The 17432-nt window shown below is 48.0% G+C and overlaps 6 protein-coding genes across 6 annotated transcripts; 4 read left to right on the top strand and 2 right to left on the bottom strand.

The window, feature by feature from the left end:
* Positions 1–163: 163 nt before the first annotated feature.
* Positions 164–2140, top strand: M430DRAFT_48660 (hypothetical protein; the record flags this gene model as incomplete). Its single annotated transcript, XM_024868013.1, has 3 exons — positions 164–818; positions 1001–1503; positions 1562–2140. 3 exons carry the CDS (start codon positions 164–166, stop codon positions 2138–2140), a joined length of 1737 nt encoding a protein of 578 aa, XP_024723110.1.
* Positions 2141–3584: 1444 nt separating this feature from the next.
* On the top strand, positions 3585–4187 carry M430DRAFT_97196 (hypothetical protein; the record flags this gene model as incomplete). Its single annotated transcript, XM_024870014.1, has 1 exon — positions 3585–4187. One exon carries the CDS (start codon positions 3585–3587, stop codon positions 4185–4187), a length of 603 nt encoding a protein of 200 aa, XP_024723109.1.
* A 1064-nt stretch (positions 4188–5251) lies between these two features.
* M430DRAFT_48658 (hypothetical protein) lies at positions 5252–6806 on the bottom strand (the record flags this gene model as incomplete). Its single annotated transcript, XM_024868012.1, has 3 exons — positions 5252–5274; positions 5332–6202; positions 6258–6806. 3 exons carry the CDS (start codon positions 6804–6806, stop codon positions 5252–5254), a joined length of 1443 nt encoding a protein of 480 aa, XP_024723108.1.
* An 874-nt stretch (positions 6807–7680) lies between these two features.
* Positions 7681–8731, top strand: M430DRAFT_26000 (hypothetical protein; the record flags this gene model as incomplete). The annotated part of the gene is made up of 2 exons (XM_024865326.1): positions 7681–7791; positions 7844–8731. 2 exons carry the CDS (start codon positions 7681–7683, stop codon positions 8729–8731), a joined length of 999 nt encoding a protein of 332 aa, XP_024723107.1.
* Positions 8732–10130: 1399 nt separating this feature from the next.
* Positions 10131–14631, top strand: M430DRAFT_96974 (hypothetical protein; the record flags this gene model as incomplete). Its single annotated transcript, XM_024870001.1, has 12 exons — positions 10131–10302; positions 10354–10477; positions 10529–10685; positions 10733–10796; positions 11064–11420; positions 11474–11510; positions 11846–12683; positions 13045–13491; positions 13544–13586; positions 13638–14042; positions 14093–14205; positions 14332–14631. 12 exons carry the CDS (start codon positions 10131–10133, stop codon positions 14629–14631), a joined length of 3057 nt encoding a protein of 1018 aa, XP_024723106.1.
* Positions 14632–15250: 619 nt separating this feature from the next.
* M430DRAFT_135583 (hypothetical protein) lies at positions 15251–17281 on the bottom strand (the record flags this gene model as incomplete). Its single annotated transcript, XM_024862414.1, has 9 exons — positions 15251–15886; positions 15946–16005; positions 16105–16393; positions 16444–16468; positions 16522–16599; positions 16654–16681; positions 16728–16795; positions 16843–17022; positions 17086–17281. 9 exons carry the CDS (start codon positions 17279–17281, stop codon positions 15251–15253), a joined length of 1560 nt encoding a protein of 519 aa, XP_024723105.1.
* Positions 17282–17432: the final 151 nt, after the last annotated feature.

The following is a 17432-nucleotide window of genomic DNA, read 5'->3' as shown; positions in this document are numbered from 1 at the left end:
CACTTTTAGGCTTATGAACTCTCTTGGCCGGTAGAGCCTTATTACACATGAATTGTTGCTGACATGGCCTTTGCTTTTGATCCAGTTCTTAAAACCGTTGCCGACATTCCACGAAGCACTCATGGGAGATACACCAGCGCGACCTATGGGAGACCCGTCTAATATGTCTCAGTCTTCTAGACGAGACGCCGCGCAATTATCGCGGCCGGGCCCGCATGAGGGTGAGGATGCTAGGAAGAGCCAACAAGGGACTTCTTCGCAGAACACTACGCATGTCGGCCACATTCCGGGTCAACAATACTTTCCTCAGCAGCAGAATTTACAGACAAGGCCAGAGCCGTTTAATCTTGGTCCACTCAGTGCAGCATTGCCTGATCCATCCTACCAGAACTATGGCCAACCACAAAGATATCCTTCAGCTTCTCAATCCTCCGGGATCATCTACCAGATGCAAAATCCTCCACAATTTGGTGGGCCACAAGCCATGAGTCCAACGAACGCACCATACCCATACCAAGCGCAGTACCAAAGTATTTATGCTACGGGCAATTCTCCATCTCCGCCGCATCTACAACAAGGGCCAGCGATGGGCAATCAATTCTATCAGGGATTTATAGGGCAACAACAGCAACTTGGGACTCCTCCTTTTATTCAGCCAAGTCACTATAGTCAGATGTATTCTGGTATGCCACAACCTCAACAATACGGGCCTCGCGGTGGCTACTCTGCGGACAGTCAAATCCCCCAACAGCAACGTCCCAACGAATATCTAGGAGTTATTTCCCCTACTGGAGGATCCGGGATGCCTAGCAGAATTGGTGAGTCCTAAAATTCACAACTATCCTCAACTACTACACATCAAATTCTGGTTGCTGATAGGGATTTGCAGGATCTAGCTCAGGTCAGTCTACTGTTGTGCGAGGGCCACCCAGAAAGCCTCGTCAAAGTGGTAAGTTGCAACAGCGCTTGACACCTCCAGAGCTGAACTGATTTGTCGCAGGACACGCAATTTGGATAGGAAATCTGCCCCCACAAACCGAGCTGATGAATCTTGTCCATCATGTCTACAAGGAAGCTCCTGGACTTGAGTCCCTATTCCTAATTTCAAAGAGCAATTGTGCTTTCGCCAATTTCAAAGACGAAACCACCTGCGCTGCTGCTCAAGCCAAAATTCACGATTCGAGGTTCCAAAACGTCAGACTAGTCAGTAGATTACGGAGGAGATCTGTGGGAACCACTACTGGTGTTCCCGCGCCCACGGGCCCTGCCGCGCTGACGCCTCCAAATCCCGCCCCAGATCGAACGCCTTCTCCCGAGAGCGGATCTAAACCTAAAGAGGTAGGCGGAGAGGTGAACGAACAGGATAGTGAGGACAGTCCATCGCCCAAAGATAAGTTCTTTGTTGTCAAAAGCCTTACCGTCGAAGACCTCGAGCTCAGTGTACGAAATGGAATCTGGGCCACTCAGTCACACAATGAAGAGATTCTCAACAAAGCATATCAGGCAAGACACATTTTCCATCCAAATCTTCCTTGGACCCTAATACTAACTACCAATTTAGACTGCAGATAATGTCTACTTGATCTTTTCGGCAAATAAGTCAGGAGAATACTTTGGCTATGCAAGGATGATATCCCCCATCAATGATGACCCCGCGGCAGCAATAGAGTTCGCACCGAAAGCACAAACTGTGGAAGATCCCGAACTTCCAAAGGCCATTCCTACTCCGGCAACTGAGTTTGTTCCAAAAGGTCGTATTATTGATGATTCGGCTCGAGGGACGATATTCTGGGAAGTAGAAAGAGACGAAGAAGACGAGGAGGATGAAACTCAAAGCAACAAAAGCGACACGGATTTAGAATCGCCCCTGAATTCGAAAGCGTGGGGTAAACCCTTCAAAGTTGAATGGTTATCAACCACCCGGCTTCCATTCTATCGGACGAGGGGGTTAAGGAACCCGTGGAATTCGAACCGTGAGGTAAAGATTGCTCGAGATGGCACCGAATTGGAGACTTCAGTCGGACGAAAGCTCATAGGTCTCTTTCATCGGATCCCAAGTGCTGTTGCGCAGCCTGTATCTCAGATGCAAGGCATGCTAACTCCTCTGGCTGGATATCCGCCTATGCGTCCCTTTCAATAAGCCTCATATCTTCAGAGGCAGGCGGGTTTCGGCAACTATTTCGAGCAGTGGATAAGGAATAATGCTACGGGATCCTGACATTGCTGGCCATTGCTATGGGATTTCATTTATCTTCAAGTGGGATAGCTCTTTGCAGCATACTTTTCTAGATAATGAGTTCTATGATCATGAAGAGATGGCGTCTACGATATACGAAGGGAAGATAGAAGACTCGGTTGGAATGTATCTTGCATCAGCATAGCCTTGGGAGTGCTATATCATCTTGTACACGGCAGTCTGTAATTTCTCAACATATATGACAATTTAAACTTTTCTGTGTAAACTCTCTGGCAAGTTCCCTCTAGCATGAATTGAGTCTTGGGAAGCACCGTACTACGGTAAGTGAGGGTCACCAAGTTTCCACCTAAGTAAAGTCCGTCGGCCAAAGCCAAAAGGTACAAGGTATTGTGGGGAAGTTGTTGCCACTCTAGTATACTGTATATCCCTCCTGCCTAGCCTCAGTCATCATTTTGCAATCTGCCAAGAACTTCAGGAAGAAAGAAAGTCCCGCGGAGCAACAAACACGGCAACAAGGTGCCGGATGGCCACTCATTGCGGGCAAGCTGACGGCATCTCAAACGGTCAGTCAAGGATACAGGCGCGGAGCGACCTCCGGGTGGCAAAGTGCTAAACATCAATCTGACGATTGATGTTGAAATTGAGATAGGGCGCAAGCCACAGTTGGTTAGTGGCTGTGGCTGTGCGCTCTTCGTCGTATGGCCCGCTTTTCGCTTTTCCGGTGGAACTCGGGTGAAAGTCCCGTTTGGGTAAGGTTTGTGGTAGGATTACACTAAGCCAAAAGTGTAAAGATATCAGACTTCTCACATGACCTTCACGAGTAACAACACCAGCCTTTCAATCATCGAACATTGTAGAAGCATGAGCATGAGCATTCCATGGATGTGTATCTTGCGAGTTCGCACGAGAAGGTAAGGCCATGCACGTGTATGAACCTCTTCGTCCCAGTTGTGCTTGTTTTCTTGCGCTCGTGGAACCTTCTGGATCATTCTTCGAATTTCGTCGCGTCATCTCGAATTTGCTGGTCAACCCCGCTCCTTTCTATCGTGATTATGATCCAAGAAGATGATGAAGATGCTAGGTGGTGTCAGAATCAAGTGGTTGCCTCAAGAAATCGCTGGAAATGGCTGGTCGCCTCGTCCTTCCCGCTGAGGGAGATGAGATGAAGCAAGAGTCTCCTGACATGTCGTCTTCCCGCAATTGCCAGAAATCTCTGGAATTGGATCATGAAGTATATAAACGCGCTGAGCTTCTCTGGACCATCCTCTTTCTTCATCAATCAGAAGTCAGATAAACCTTCATGCAATTATCGCGAACACTCTCACGAACACTCACTCGAGCATCACCAATTACCAAACGTGCTCTTATCACAACACCTCTACGCAAAATGTCGTTCTTCCCAAGAGGCTTCATCTCTGACCCCGACTACTCCACTTTCACTCCTCTCTTCCGTCTACTTGATGAGTACGGGGACTATCAATCCTCCGCAAACCGACCACTCCAGCGGAGCACCGTCAGGACTTTCTCGCCCAAGTTTGATGTTAAGGAAGTCCCCGACGCTTACGAACTACATGGCGAGCTGCCTGGCATAGAACAGAAGGATGTCGATATCGAGTTCACCGATGCATCCACTTTGACCGTCCGCGGCCGGAGCGAACGCTCCTACACTTCCGGCACTCCACCACCCGGCGTGATTGAAGAACCCAAGGCCAGAGGGGCCCTCCCGGAGGGTACCACAGGCGGCAAGGCTCAACAGGCTACCGTCGAAGACGACAAGTCCGAAGCCCAAGTCACTAAAAAAGCCGAGCCCAAGGAGCCTGAAGCCAAATACTGGGTCTCTGAGCGCAGCGTCGGCGAGTTCTCACGATCATTCAGCTTCCCTGAGCGCATCGACCAGGACCAGGTCCGCGCTTCCATGAAGAATGGCATCCTAAGCATCATCGTCCCCAAGGCCAGGAAGCAGGAGAGGCGCAAGATCACCATCAGCTAAATATGTCTCTCTGCTTACAACCCGACACAACACGATCGAAATTCTTTACGACTGATGAATGGTTGGTGGATAATGTTCTAAGGTTTTGCTGCTTGTACATGGAGGAAATGGATCGCTTTGAGTTTATTGTTGATGTATAATGATCATAAACCTTAGTGTTAATAACTCAATAAAAATGTTGATTTGAAAAAGATTTCCAAAGGCGTCTTCATAATGTGATCAAAGTGAACAACATCTACCCATTCCACAGTAGACCTTCCCTATCTTTCTCATCGCTATATACCTTATCCCACCCACACACATTCCTACCTATCTATCTTCACGCCCCCATCTTCCATTCTCTTATCAAATCTCTTTTCTTCCCCCCTCCTCCAAACTAACCCACCCACCACGCTTTCCTCGTACCTTCCACCTCCATCCCTTCCTTTCTCCCCTTCCTTTCCATCGACCTCTCCTTAACACTTCCACACTTCAACGCATCAACCTATAAATCTAATTTATACACATACTCTCTATTCTCTAGCTTTTCTGGATCTTTAAAATCTATCTACATGCCGTAGGCAAAAAGAGTGAAATATTCCGTATTTGAGGAAGCCATTCTGGAATTTATTGGATGGATTTACTGTGTATCATATATATATCGTGTTTATTCTCCTGATTCCTGGGGAGTGTGCGGGTTGTTCTGAAAATATGTTGCTGCTTTGACGGGGGCTATCTTCATCACTTTTTTATTAGTACCTATGCACAAGGTGTGAATCGAGTCTTTCACCCATAGCGGATTTACGAAGTCACGTCAGTATGCACGCTCATTAAAGTGAGTGAAGTAGGACCGCTACCAGGACCGCTACCCAGGGGTAGGTAGCTTCTTAGCAAAGTAGAAACCGGGATCCCGATGTATATCATTATAAAGCCTATGATGGATACACACGCAATTGCGAGAAAGCAGCAAGAGAGCATGAGCAAGCTCCTTCATCCATTTTGATTCCCCATCCCGCACCCAAATACGCCGTTAGAAAGCCAATAGCAAAGAAGTAGGAGAGGCGCGTAATTAAGTATAGATCGTTTCAGATACGGTGCTTTTCGCTCTCTGTAGGATTCTATTAGTTCCGTTCTCCATGATCTTAGGGGAAGGTGGATTGCTGACCAAGTCGAGAGTATAGCATATAGAGCGCCATTTGGTTGCATTCGGCGGTGCCAGTAATGGTGACCAATCTTTCGTTGCTGTTGTCCTGTGGCTCGTTGATCTTGATCACACTGCCACTGAGCTGTCTGATCTCGTTGATCTTTGCACCACCCTTGCCAATGATGGCTCCGACCATATCGTTTGGGATGAAGATCTGCTGGGTCAACGGCTGACCAGGGACGATGCCTTGCATCGGTTGGACTGGTGGACCACCGTGCGCTTGAGGACCAGCGTGGCCAGCTGCTTGTGGTTGTTGTGGCCCAACACCTCCGTAGCCCGCAACAACGGGCGAGCCACCGTAGTGCATTGGCACGGCAGGCTGTTGCTGCGGAACCTGACCTTGAGCATAAGGATGGCCGTAAGCGTTGCCAGGGGTGTGGTGCCCACGGTCGATGCGACGGTGATGATCAGGGTGGCCATAATTACCACCAGCTGGCTGGGGTACGTACGGTACTACCTGCATTCCTCCAGGGACTACTCCAGCCGGACCGCCGCTTCGGGAAGCATAAGCAGATGCTGCCGGCCCTCCAAACCTTTCCGAAAGCTGCTCAAAGAGCGTGCTACCAACATAGTAGGTTGCGATGTGAACGGCATCAGCAACACCAAGCACGACAAGTGAGCGTTCGGTGGAGAGGGGAAGGCATGAATCTGAAGCGTTGAGACGAGCACCTGAGGCTTCTTGGATTTCCCGAATTCTGACGCCGCCTTTACCAATGATCGAACCAATCAAGATGTGAGGAATAAGAAGCCGGAGAGGGTATGTCTTCGATTGAGGGGTGGAAGGGGCCTCAAGTGGCTCATTGTTGAGAGTCCGGATAATAAGGCCGAATGCCTGGTGCAGAAAAGTTAGATTCTTGCGAGAAAGCAGGTCCGCATATTCTACATACCTTTGCTGCTGCATCAACTACACCGCTGACTGTAAGGATCCTCTCAACGGCACCCTTTTGGTAATCGCTTACTGTGCACTTCGCACCAGACATCTTACGGATCAGTGATACGTTCTCGCCCCCCTTGCCAATGACTGTAGCTGCTTCCGCACTTGTGATAACCGCACGAATATGAATCCACCCGCTTTCGTCATGCTGAAGTGTAGAACCGGAAGTATTTGGACCTCGAGTTGAAGTTCCAGTGCTGCCAATCGTTTGTATCCCTTCACGACCAGCGGGGGCATCCGTGACTAATGTATCGCCTTGCTCATCCTTCGCCTCGGGCTTGGTACCATTAGTGGATTCAGTCTTGACATCGCCATTGGATCCGACAACGGGCAATGCAGCGCTTTCCTCAATTGGTTTCTGTTCTGCATCATCCCCCTTCACGACCTTGTCGAGGGCAGGGCGCTTGGCTTCAGGCTGATCGTTAGGAGTGGATGGGGATGAAGGGTCTTCGAGAGGGCGCTTCGTCGATTGTGTCGGTGCTGTTGTTGGTGAGGCAGACATGATGCTTCGCTTCTATGGGTTAATCTCTTCACTTAAGCTGGAAAAGCGGTCGGGGAGGAGGATGAGGAGGTCGAGAACAAGTATTGATTGATCGTTATGTACACCAGGGGTCTTCGAAAGAAAACGTGTTGGTGTTGGTGATCGGATGAGGGGAGGAGAGCGTGTGCTTGAACGGGGATTGTTGAGAAGAGAATGGATGTCGTGAAGAGGGAGGCAAGCAGCTGTTGCCAAGACACAGAAGATAGGTCTTGAGAAGTGATCTGCAGATTTGGGCAGGTGAGAGAGTGAGGTTGAGGGCGATGGATGGAATGTATGACGTGAAGTGGCTGATTGAAACCCCTCTGGGAGAAAAGCAGTATTAGAGACCTATCGTCAAACCTTTGAGGTCCGCCAACGACCAGACTTGTCGTTGTCTCTTGCTACGCCTGTTGCCTTGACGTCGGCCGATTGCTTGCTTGCTTGTTTGGGGGTTGTGTTTCGGGTTTGACGCCTGAGATGGAGTCGAATGGTGAAGTGGTGATGTGAAGGGGCTGGACGCGATAGAGTTCGTATGAAAGTGAGAAGGATGGATTATAGGGGAGTTAGGATTGAGGGAACGATGAGGAGGAAAGGTTGTCGACGTTAGAAGGAGAACGTTAGAGGAACTGGGATTGATGAAATGGGTGACGAGAGCTTTGCGGTTCAACAAGCGAGGCGAGGCTCAAGCGCCGCGCTAATGAGTCGCGTCCCCCTCCGCAGAGAACAATTGGATTGCGAGGTACTTTGCAAAATCGAACGATACGCCTTGTACATGCTTTGAATTCACGTCTCGGACCAGGGAACCATATGGTAGCTCTTAATTTTGGACCTTACCAAGCTTGAACCGGCAAAAACTATGGAAGACACCCAGATGTCACGCGCTACCGCTTCTTACACAGCTCGTCTTGACCGGACTCTGAGAAAGTTACAAGACAGAGTCAAAGAGCAAGAAGCTGTCCTGGAGAAGGTGAGAGTCAATGAATCTGAATTCTAGAATTCACGGTCTAATGAGTGCCCAGCTTCGTGCGTCCACAACCTCAATAGATACTGTGCCATCTGACGACCCTACATCTCACCTACAGCAATTACGCGCCCTCAAGGCTACCTATGAGACTCTTACACCGACAGATCCATACCTCCCATCTCCAGAATCTCCAATTCCAGGCCTTCTGGCTCTTCGTAATACAGACAAGTGCATCAAGGAGACGCGGGACTGTATCTCTCAGACCGAAGTCGAACTCCAGGAGATCCAGAAGAGACTGGAAAAAGAGCAAGCGGATCTTAAAGATGCGAAACTGGTCCAGGCCGGGCTGCAGACCCGAATATCGTCGCTGAAAGGGCAGATAGAGGAGCGCGCACAAAAACCACCACGTCAAGTAGCCAAGGCTATGATACTTGAGATGGAGAAGAAAAAGGCTTATTACGATGCTGAGACTAAGAAACTGATTAGGGCATTCAATGGATTTATAGACGGACATTTGGCAGCTATGCTTGCGGCCGAAGAGCTAGGGGGTCCTATAGTTGGAGAAATGGTGGATGTCGATCAGTCAATGCTGGAAGCCGGATTCAGTACGCAAGGAAAAGCGAGGAAGGTCAAGGGCAGTGTGAACGAGGACAAGCGCCAACGTCGAATTGATCAAATTTGGGGAACAAGACCTCTCCAGGACGCTCAACCCCAAGAACCGTGGAATGAGCAACGAGCAGCGGCTGCAGAAATGCGCGAATTGACGGAGCAACTCCTAAATAGTCTTGTTGAGGCTGGAGAAGGCGGCTCAGGGTCGTATGTGGAGCTCGCAAGGGAATCTGCTGCAGCAAGGTTTCTCGTGAGATCGAAAGTCGCGCAGTTTCATCCAAGGGATGCCAGGAAACTGCGGCTTATTGATTTTGGACATGAATTAGATGACTGAAAGAGATAGTTCCTAATATCAAGATACTAATAGCGATGCCTCGAGTCGGAAGCGAGAAACTTATGGGCTGATTCACAAAACAATACCTCATGTTGAATGGCGATGGTAAAATTAAAAGTAAAGTACCTTCCAAGAGGTTCAAGTACCTATAAGGTAAGGTACGGTAGGTAAGATAAGAATATACCTGAGGCAGCAAATCGCAGGAAATGCGTTGTCACGTGAGAAGGCTATTTTCCAATTTCGCGCCAGAACTTCTTGACGCGTCTAACCTAAGGTAAGGTAGCCCGACGCGACTCGGTCGATCATCAACCTCATTCGACCGGGATTTTTCTACCCCTCTAGTTTCCCAATCTACCCATCAAAGTGCTTTTTCTGTGGCCTTTATGGGACCCAGGATCCATTCATAGACATCGTCTGTCAATTCGTCTCTAAGCCTCCATTGCAGACGATCCAGGAACTTCCTCCGCGCGTTCTTCGCCAATGGCGGCTCGTTCCCCGTTCAGCCTCTTCCAGATTGATGATGTCTACAAAGACGTCCATCGTATAGTAGCAGAGAATAAGCCGGTAGGCAATTTCGAAGATGGAATTGCTGTCGCAGTCCTCCAACATGGCAAAAGTCTTTCTGCTGAGAACTTCTTGTGGTTTAAGGTCAAGGAGGCGAGGAATCATCCAGCCATATAAATCGAGTAGAAGGGCTAACAGTTGTAGAAACATTCAATCGCCAAATTAAGGGCAGGGTACAAGAAGAGGGTTGGGATTGAGGCTGTCTTTAGATTTGCAGGCCATCATGTTCCCGATGAGCTCCAGATCCGTTCCCTAAATCTTTTGGGAGATAATCTAGTTGTGTTCATCGCCCATGAAGCAGCCACCATGACTTCATTATCGTCTTCTTCGCGCCCTGAAAGTCTGGCCAGGACCCCATTCAAGTCACTGAATTCTCAACTGCATAATGTTCCGGCAGCTATCAAGTCGGAGCCAAAGATTGAAGCCCCGTCCCTATCTTCTTTACGAGGTTCTTACCTTCAAGTTCAGAACGCGCGTTTCGCTGCTGGACTGGTTGCATCAGTACCACCTGATCCAATGCCAATCAAGATCAAGGACGAAAATGCTGTTCTCAACTCAAATTTCTTTCAATCACCACACGAACATCAACGTAGTCAGCCTATAGGACCTGGGGTTGCTGGATTCGGTATGGATCTGCCGGTCGCTGCTTCTGTATGATATCTATAACTGACAGTTCCTCATGAAAATAGCCCCGGGAAATTCCCATTTTTATCCAGGAGCCATTTCCTCTCCGACCCCAGAGATAGAGCGTCTCAATGCCCATACTTCCGTGGAGCCAGAGAATTCCCTTAGGGACTTACCGATGGGTGACATAGAGCCTTCTACTATATCATCAATGCCAACCCATGCTTCGCGATTCACACGTCTTCAGAAGATCATTGAAGAGGGATTCCCAGAGCGTCTTGAAGCCGAAGTCAGGAAGAACCAATCCCTCCTAGACAACCTGAAGATCAAATTAGCAGGCGCAACTGAGCAAAGTGATGTGCGGTCCTTTTTGCAACAGATCGGTAGGTGCGTCAATCCTGCGCTATGATTTTGTTTTAACAGTAAGTCCGCAGAGACCTTGAGAAATGAGAAAATCGATACTCCGACCATCATTGGCGTCGTTGGAAACACGGGAGCAGGTAAAAGCAGCGTGATAAACGCCATTCTTGAGGAGGAGCGCTTGGTGCCTACAAATTGGTATGACCTTGTCAACACCTTTATTTTTTATACCTTCTCTAATGAACCCAGCATGCGAGCATGTACTGCGGTTGTGACCGAGATGTCCTGGAACACAAGCGACGACGAAAACGCCAAATATCGCGCAGATATTGAGTTCATTCAAGCTTCCGATTGGGAGAAGGACCTCCGTCTATCGTTAACTGAGCTCATTGATTCGTCTGGCCAGGTATGGTTCCCGGTGTTTCCAAAATAGAATTTACTGAGATATCATAGGTGTCGAAAGAATGTCACAATCCTGACTCTGAAGCTGGCGTCGCGTATGCCAAGATCAAAGCTGGTAAGCCATTCCCTTCAACTCATAGACAGTGTTGGGCAAAACAAGCTTGAGATATATTCAAGATGACTGGATGTATACCATTCTCAAAACGCTTTTACCAATCCAATCAGTATCGCGGTTAATCGGAGGGCACTAGCTTCCCAAAGCTAAGTTAAATGGTCAAAAGCGTCTGAGAATTGTGATAGCTTAGGCGTCTGTCCCTGGATCAGCTGTTTTTCCCGACACTGTCAGGTCCTAAAATGTCGGCTAGATGTTGATGGCTTCTAGTATACCCAAACAAGACAAATAAAATGCTAGCGAGCAGCACTGTCGAGCAACTTATGAATGAGCCAGGGGTCAGAGAACTCCTTGGTGAGACTAGAAAGATTGAAAAGGCGCGTCCAGAGCCATTTTATCGTGCGTTGCAACACTATGTCGACAGCAAGGAGAAGACGACAGGGCAGAAAAAAAAGGAAACAGGGGAGAAGAAATCCATGGAATTTTGGCCCCTGATCAAGGTCGTCCGGATTTACACCAAGGCCGATGTTTTATCTACTGGCGCGGTAATTGTCGATCTCCCGGGTGTCCATGATTCGAATGCAGCCAGAGCTGCGGTGGCTGCAGGATATATGAAGCAGTGTACAGGTAGGCAAAGCTGTCTCTACACCCTATAGCACACAAATTAACATTTTTGGAAGGACTATGGATTGTTGCCCCGATAACCAGGGCAGTTGAGTACGTATTCCCAGAGTCGCTTCCCTTGTTTTTTGTTTCGAACTATGAGTTGCTTGGGTCGACTTAGTCCAAGAAGAAGGCACATTAAATCTATTGCAACTGCCGAAACATTCTAGTTATTGAACTTGGATATCGGGTGCTTGACAATTCCTCAGGCTCGAATCCAGTTTCAATTCTCAAACCTGTTTTGACAACTGGTTTTGATAATCGCAAAGATCAAACGGAGGCATATCTCACTAGAGTTTTCTTGGCATATTGTCTGGTGCCCAAGGAGCATACACTCAAATTCCCGTAAGCTTTCCGTTAGTTAACTACGACACTAACTCCATGGATAGTGACAAGGCCGCAAAATCTTTACTTGGCGAATCCTTTAAACGTCAACTGAAGTATGACGGCATCTACTCGCGTGTTACGTTCATCTGTTCGAAAACAGATGATATCTCTATAATGGAGGCATCTAACAGTCTCAATCTTGAAGAGCAGATGTCCGAAGATTGGGCAAAGATTGATGACATCGATGGGAAGATACGGGGCTTGAAGAAGTCATTAAAGGAGCTAAGAGATTCGAGAGGCCTATATTCTGAGTTAGTGAATGATGCTGATGACGAAATTGAGAAGTGGGAGTCGTTGAAGGATGATTTAGAGGATGGAAAGGAGGTTTGGCCACCTTCCGACAAATCCAAAAAGAGGAAGCGTTCAGCGGAACCCGGTCAACGGGCAAAGAAAAGCAAGCGCTCAATTGCTGACGGTGATGATTCAAATGACGGCAGTGATCTGGAAGATGAAGAGCACGATTCAGAGGCCTCTGAAGCAGAGAGTGACCCCGAACCAGAGAAAGGCGATCCGTTGACAATGGAGGCCATCGAAGAAAAGCTTTCTCAACTTAAGGAGGACAAAAAGCGTGCTCGAAAAGAACGCTCCAGTTTAGATGCAAAGTCCAAAACCCTGAACGAGGAAATTGATGCTTTGGATAAAGAGAAAGACGCAATCGAGAGGGCCATAAGTGCTATCTGCATTAAGGGCAGAAATGATTACTCTAAAGGCGCAATCCAAACCGACTTTGCCGCCGGCATCAAGGAGCTCGACCAAGAAAACGCCCAGGAACAAGACGAAACCAATTTCAATCCCGAAGAGGACATCAGAGATTATGAAGAAGTTGCCCGATCGCTCCCGGTATGTACAATTCTCCAATAACACATCTTATGTTTTACCCACAAAACTGGAATTATATCATATAAATTCCCTGGATTTTCGAAGCAGTTGAGAAGCGGCCTCCTTACCATGTCCAACTTTCAATCATCAAGGTAACCTACCTTGGGAATCGATTGGATCGGGATAGGGTAAGAGGAATATCTGCTCTCAACCATGACCAGTTACTGGAATATACAGGCAATTGATGCTTTGCATCTCGATACTTATGGTCCTCTCAAGCAAATGCCGTCAAAGTAGACACGGTGTTACAAATAAAGTCTTGTCTTGAGACCTTATCGTTAACTATTTCTGATCGAGTTATGCTGACGGTGAGATTCTCCAGGTTTTCTGTTGCAGCGCTCGTGCTTACCAGCAGATGTCTGGGCGGTTGCAGCGCGATTCTGCTGTTCCTGGGTTCCGATCTCTCGAGGAGACGGAGATCCCACAACTACAACAGCATTGCAAACACTTAACGGAAGGTGTCAGGACATCGAACTGTCGACGCTTCCTGACCAATTTTTCTCAGCTAATGAACTCATTGAGTCTCTGGGCTTCTAACGACGGTACGGGAATAATGATATCAGATGCACAGAGGACTGCTGAGACACGCTTCCTCAAGTCGAGACTACAGAAACTCGAGGCGTCTTTGGATAAAGCTGTTAAAGACTGTTTGTCAGACATGAATGAAGCCTTGGCAGAAAATATTTTCGAGAATTTTGGGGATGTCATCCAACAAGCCGCTGCTCAAGCATTGCCGACCGCGCGAAAATGGGGTGCTCCGGTGAACAAGGTAGGTGGGCTTTGACTCCCCTTTTCATGATTGCTTGCTGAAGATCGTGCAGGAAAATCGTGAGGCTGGCGGGTTCTACTGGGCGACCTACAAAGGTAACAGCTGTTCTGCCGTATGTATCGAGATCAAAGCTAACTCATTTGAAGCTCTATGCCGTCGCAATGGGATCTTTACTAATGCTGTAGGGTCCCATGACCTCAACTTGCAATTATGTGAGCCCATTATCAAGCATCTTGCTGGCCACTGGGAGAAGGCATTTGCTAGAAGGCTCCCAGGCGTGTTACAAAGCTTTACTCGAAAATCTAAGGGCCTTTTGACAGCATTCCATCAGGAAATTGAAGCTCGGAGTATGAAACAAGGAGTTGGGACTGCTGGGTTAGCGATGTTGGGCCAGCAGCTTCGTAATTATGAGGCTATTTTCGCAAATTTCACTGCACAGATGATTGAGGTGATCAATACGCTTCAGCGAGACGCAAATCGAGAGTTCACTCCGGTCATCGCTAGCAAACTAGCATCAGCTTACGAATGGTGTGCCGCGGAAGTCGGTGGCGGTAAGTCAAGATGTTAGACCCTCATAGTAATTTGCTGACGGCTCATTTAGGTCAATTCATGAGAATGAAAGAGCATATGACATCCCACGTCAGTTCAAACCTGGACATGTTCGCTGAAAGTTGCGAGGAAGTCAAAAAGAGGCTCATCGACATGTGTGGACAGGTATGTTTCAAGCACCTGTTTCCTAGATGCCATATCTCCAGAGACCAAGATATGTTCAATTATTCCAACCTCTTTGGATCTTTCGCGATGACCATTACAAAATTCCGTGCCTGACTTGTTCTACAGGTGGCAAAGTCGATGGCCAGCAAGGCCGACGAAGTTTTTACAAACATGTCCCGCGATTACACAGAAGTTATATCTGGGACTCGAGTGGAAGGACAGATGATGCCGAAATGGGAACGGCTAATGAGGGCCGAGATAGCAAAAGCTATTGAGGACAGCGAGATGGCGGACGAGGAACTTGAGGATTCAAGCCAGACTGCTGGTCTTGCTGATTTCCACGAGGACAATACCAAGAAAGAGGGCTCGATCGAAGAGGATCGTATCAGCGGCGATACTAAAAGCAAACAATCATCTCCGTTTTGAATTGGGGCAGGTTAGGCTCTTCGGACAGGTTAGGAAGGTGGCGGCGTTTGTGCAGCGTATAAGCGGGAGCATTGCGGATACTTGCTAGAGACTTGCTTCATAGTTCTTGTCGCTATAGCTAACCTTATGTGTGATTATAATAATATAATGAAAAGGCTCCTTTATCTCGAGGTGCGAAAACTTTCCATTTAGTTGGGTTCCGGGCACGATCCCATTTGATTGCAAGATGGTGAGTGCCAAAACTTAACTAGGCTCACTCCCAGCTCGAGGTTAGTTCGAGGTATTGTTCATTGAGGACGCTTCATACCCAAGGACAAGTACTCTACGACTTCCTCTCATACATTGTTGTCAGAAGACCTGACATTCTCAATTGGGCAGTTAGATTGCACGGCCTTCGTCTAAGAGCTTCCTATCCCCCCATCGCGGGGTTTTATGGTTCTTCTATCAGGGCTGAACGGCTTGCTGACCTGCGCTGTGTGATTTCGGGAAATAAGCAGGGACTGCTATCTAGGTGGCGTTGACTCGATGGGACATTATAACAAGTATGCATCCAAGGAAACAATTGTATACTATGGATTATGCCTATACCACCAACAGCTAAAATTCTAGTATCTTGTACTTATCCAATCTTTTCCACATGTTCCACAGCCCCTGTTACAGGCCTATCCTTTTCCGCCAAGGCCTCGGTCACTGGGTTGATCTTACTAACTGTCGCCTTGGAGCCCTCGAGTATCAAGGCCACGTCTTCAAGACTGGTACCCATGGTCTCGGGACACGCCCAATAAACCACCACGAACTCAACCGCAATCCAAGCTACATAGAAAAAGTAGAACTTCCAGCCAAACGCCTTGAACCCTAGAGGATTCACGTACGTATTGAAAGCACCCGCTAGCCCCGTGATGAGCCAGAAGAGGGAGATGGCTTTGGCACGCATAGCATAGGGAAGAATTTCAACCACGTAAACCATCATGGCTCCGGTCCAGCCGAGGTTGTGAACTCCGCTGTAGAGGTAGATGAATGCAACGGAAGCATATGAGGCGGGTTTCGATTTTGTATACGTGAAGACGCCGGTGAGGATTGTGATGAGAGTGAAGACAAGCCACATGAGTGCCATGGACCATAATAGGAGGGGTCTACGCCCCACCCGAGCTGGGAGGAAGGCAAATGCGACGGAACAAGCAAAGGAGAACATTGAAGATGTCGCTGTGATCAGGGTCTGGTGGAACGTTGAGGTGATTCCAACGTCGTCGAGCATCTACTTGTTGTTAGAGCCCTGATACCGATGGTGGGAAGTGCGACGTGGGGAGGACATACAGTGTGGAGATAGTAGCTGACCACTCCATTCCCAGACCATTGTTTGCATATCCCAAACCACTATAAGAGCAAAACGTTAGTAAATGTCTATCTATGATAGAGAAGGCTCAATCCGGATCAGTCTGCAAGAGTCCCAGTTCACTTCAAGGGATTCCTTACAATCATAATAAATATCCTCCATTTGTTTCCTGGAGTCCTCCACAGTTCACTCCATTTTGTCTGCCTTGCCGCAATTTCTAATTCAATGGTTCCTACGATCTCCCGGAACTCGAATTGCACAACTTCATCTTCTCGGTCTCCATTGGCGTGGTAATGAGCGAGCACATCGAGGGCGGCCTCCTCCCGTCCTTTACTCACGAGCCATCTCGGAGATTCTGGAAGGAAGAAGATTCCGATGGCCTGTAGCACCGATGGGAGAGCCTGAAAGATCGACGGAATTCGCCATGACCTGATTGTCCTTCATCAGTGAGGCACTTATTGTGCGAGAATTGATCATACCAAGTCCCATTGATCCGAAATGTTCCTTCAAAGAGATTAGCACTTTAACCTTGTATAGAGAACAGGCATTATAATTACCAAATGTAATCCAGGCAGCTACAATGGAACCCATGCTATATTGGGTATTGGAAAGGGCAGTTGCAGTTGATCTTTGACCTGTAAGAACTTTGATCAGCCCTTCACTCTTGCTGTAGCAGCAATTTGACATACTTGGATACGCCAGTTCGGCCACCAGTACCTATTCTCTTCAGCCTTAGAACCCTCTTCTTATGCTTCTGCCTTACCGGTCCAATGGCACCAACGACGACACCACCAATTCCCAGCAGCAGCCGGCCTGTGATAAACATACCAGCTTATCATATGTCAGAAATGCAAACCAAAAACCTCTTTCAAATTTACCTTCAACAGCTCCGCTGCAGAGCGCGGTTCCAATGATAGCAACAATGCTTCCAAAAAACATGGCCATTCTCCTACCCCAGCGATCTGACAACGGGGTGATTACGAAGACACCCAAGACATTGCCAACCCAGTAGCTTGCGCTGAGGATCCCTAAGAGCGATCCTGAGGGATGATGAAATTCTGTACAGATATTAGTAACCACAATAGCTTCACTCAAAGAAGTTGAAGCTCTCTTCTACGTACCTTTCTGCCACACTGACAGCTGCTGAACATTGTTGATGAGGCTTGAATCATACCCTTGGACATACTCGCTCATCAAAGGGATAAAGATCAGAGAATTTAGGGTCCTTAATCCTCGATCATGCCACCAAGGTCCATGCTTGTTGTTGAGATGAGACGCTTCAGCGACAATTGTCCTGTCTACCTTAGCATTCTTCATGAAAAGCATCATGAATTAAGGTCAGCGCAGCAATATATGGGAGAAAACAATTGCAAACGAGTTGGAGACATTGGGGCGAAATATATACTCACTCTTCATGCTCGCATGAATGTATATATTTGTCCGGCAGTTGGCCATTAGATATGCGGGG

The sequence above is a fragment of the Amorphotheca resinae genome, assembly GCF_003019875.1.
Source record: "Amorphotheca resinae ATCC 22711 unplaced genomic scaffold M430scaffold_3, whole genome shotgun sequence".
Lineage (NCBI taxonomy): Eukaryota > Fungi > Ascomycota > Leotiomycetes > Helotiales > Amorphothecaceae > Amorphotheca > Amorphotheca resinae.
This window is presented reverse-complemented; position numbering and strand designations above follow the sequence as displayed.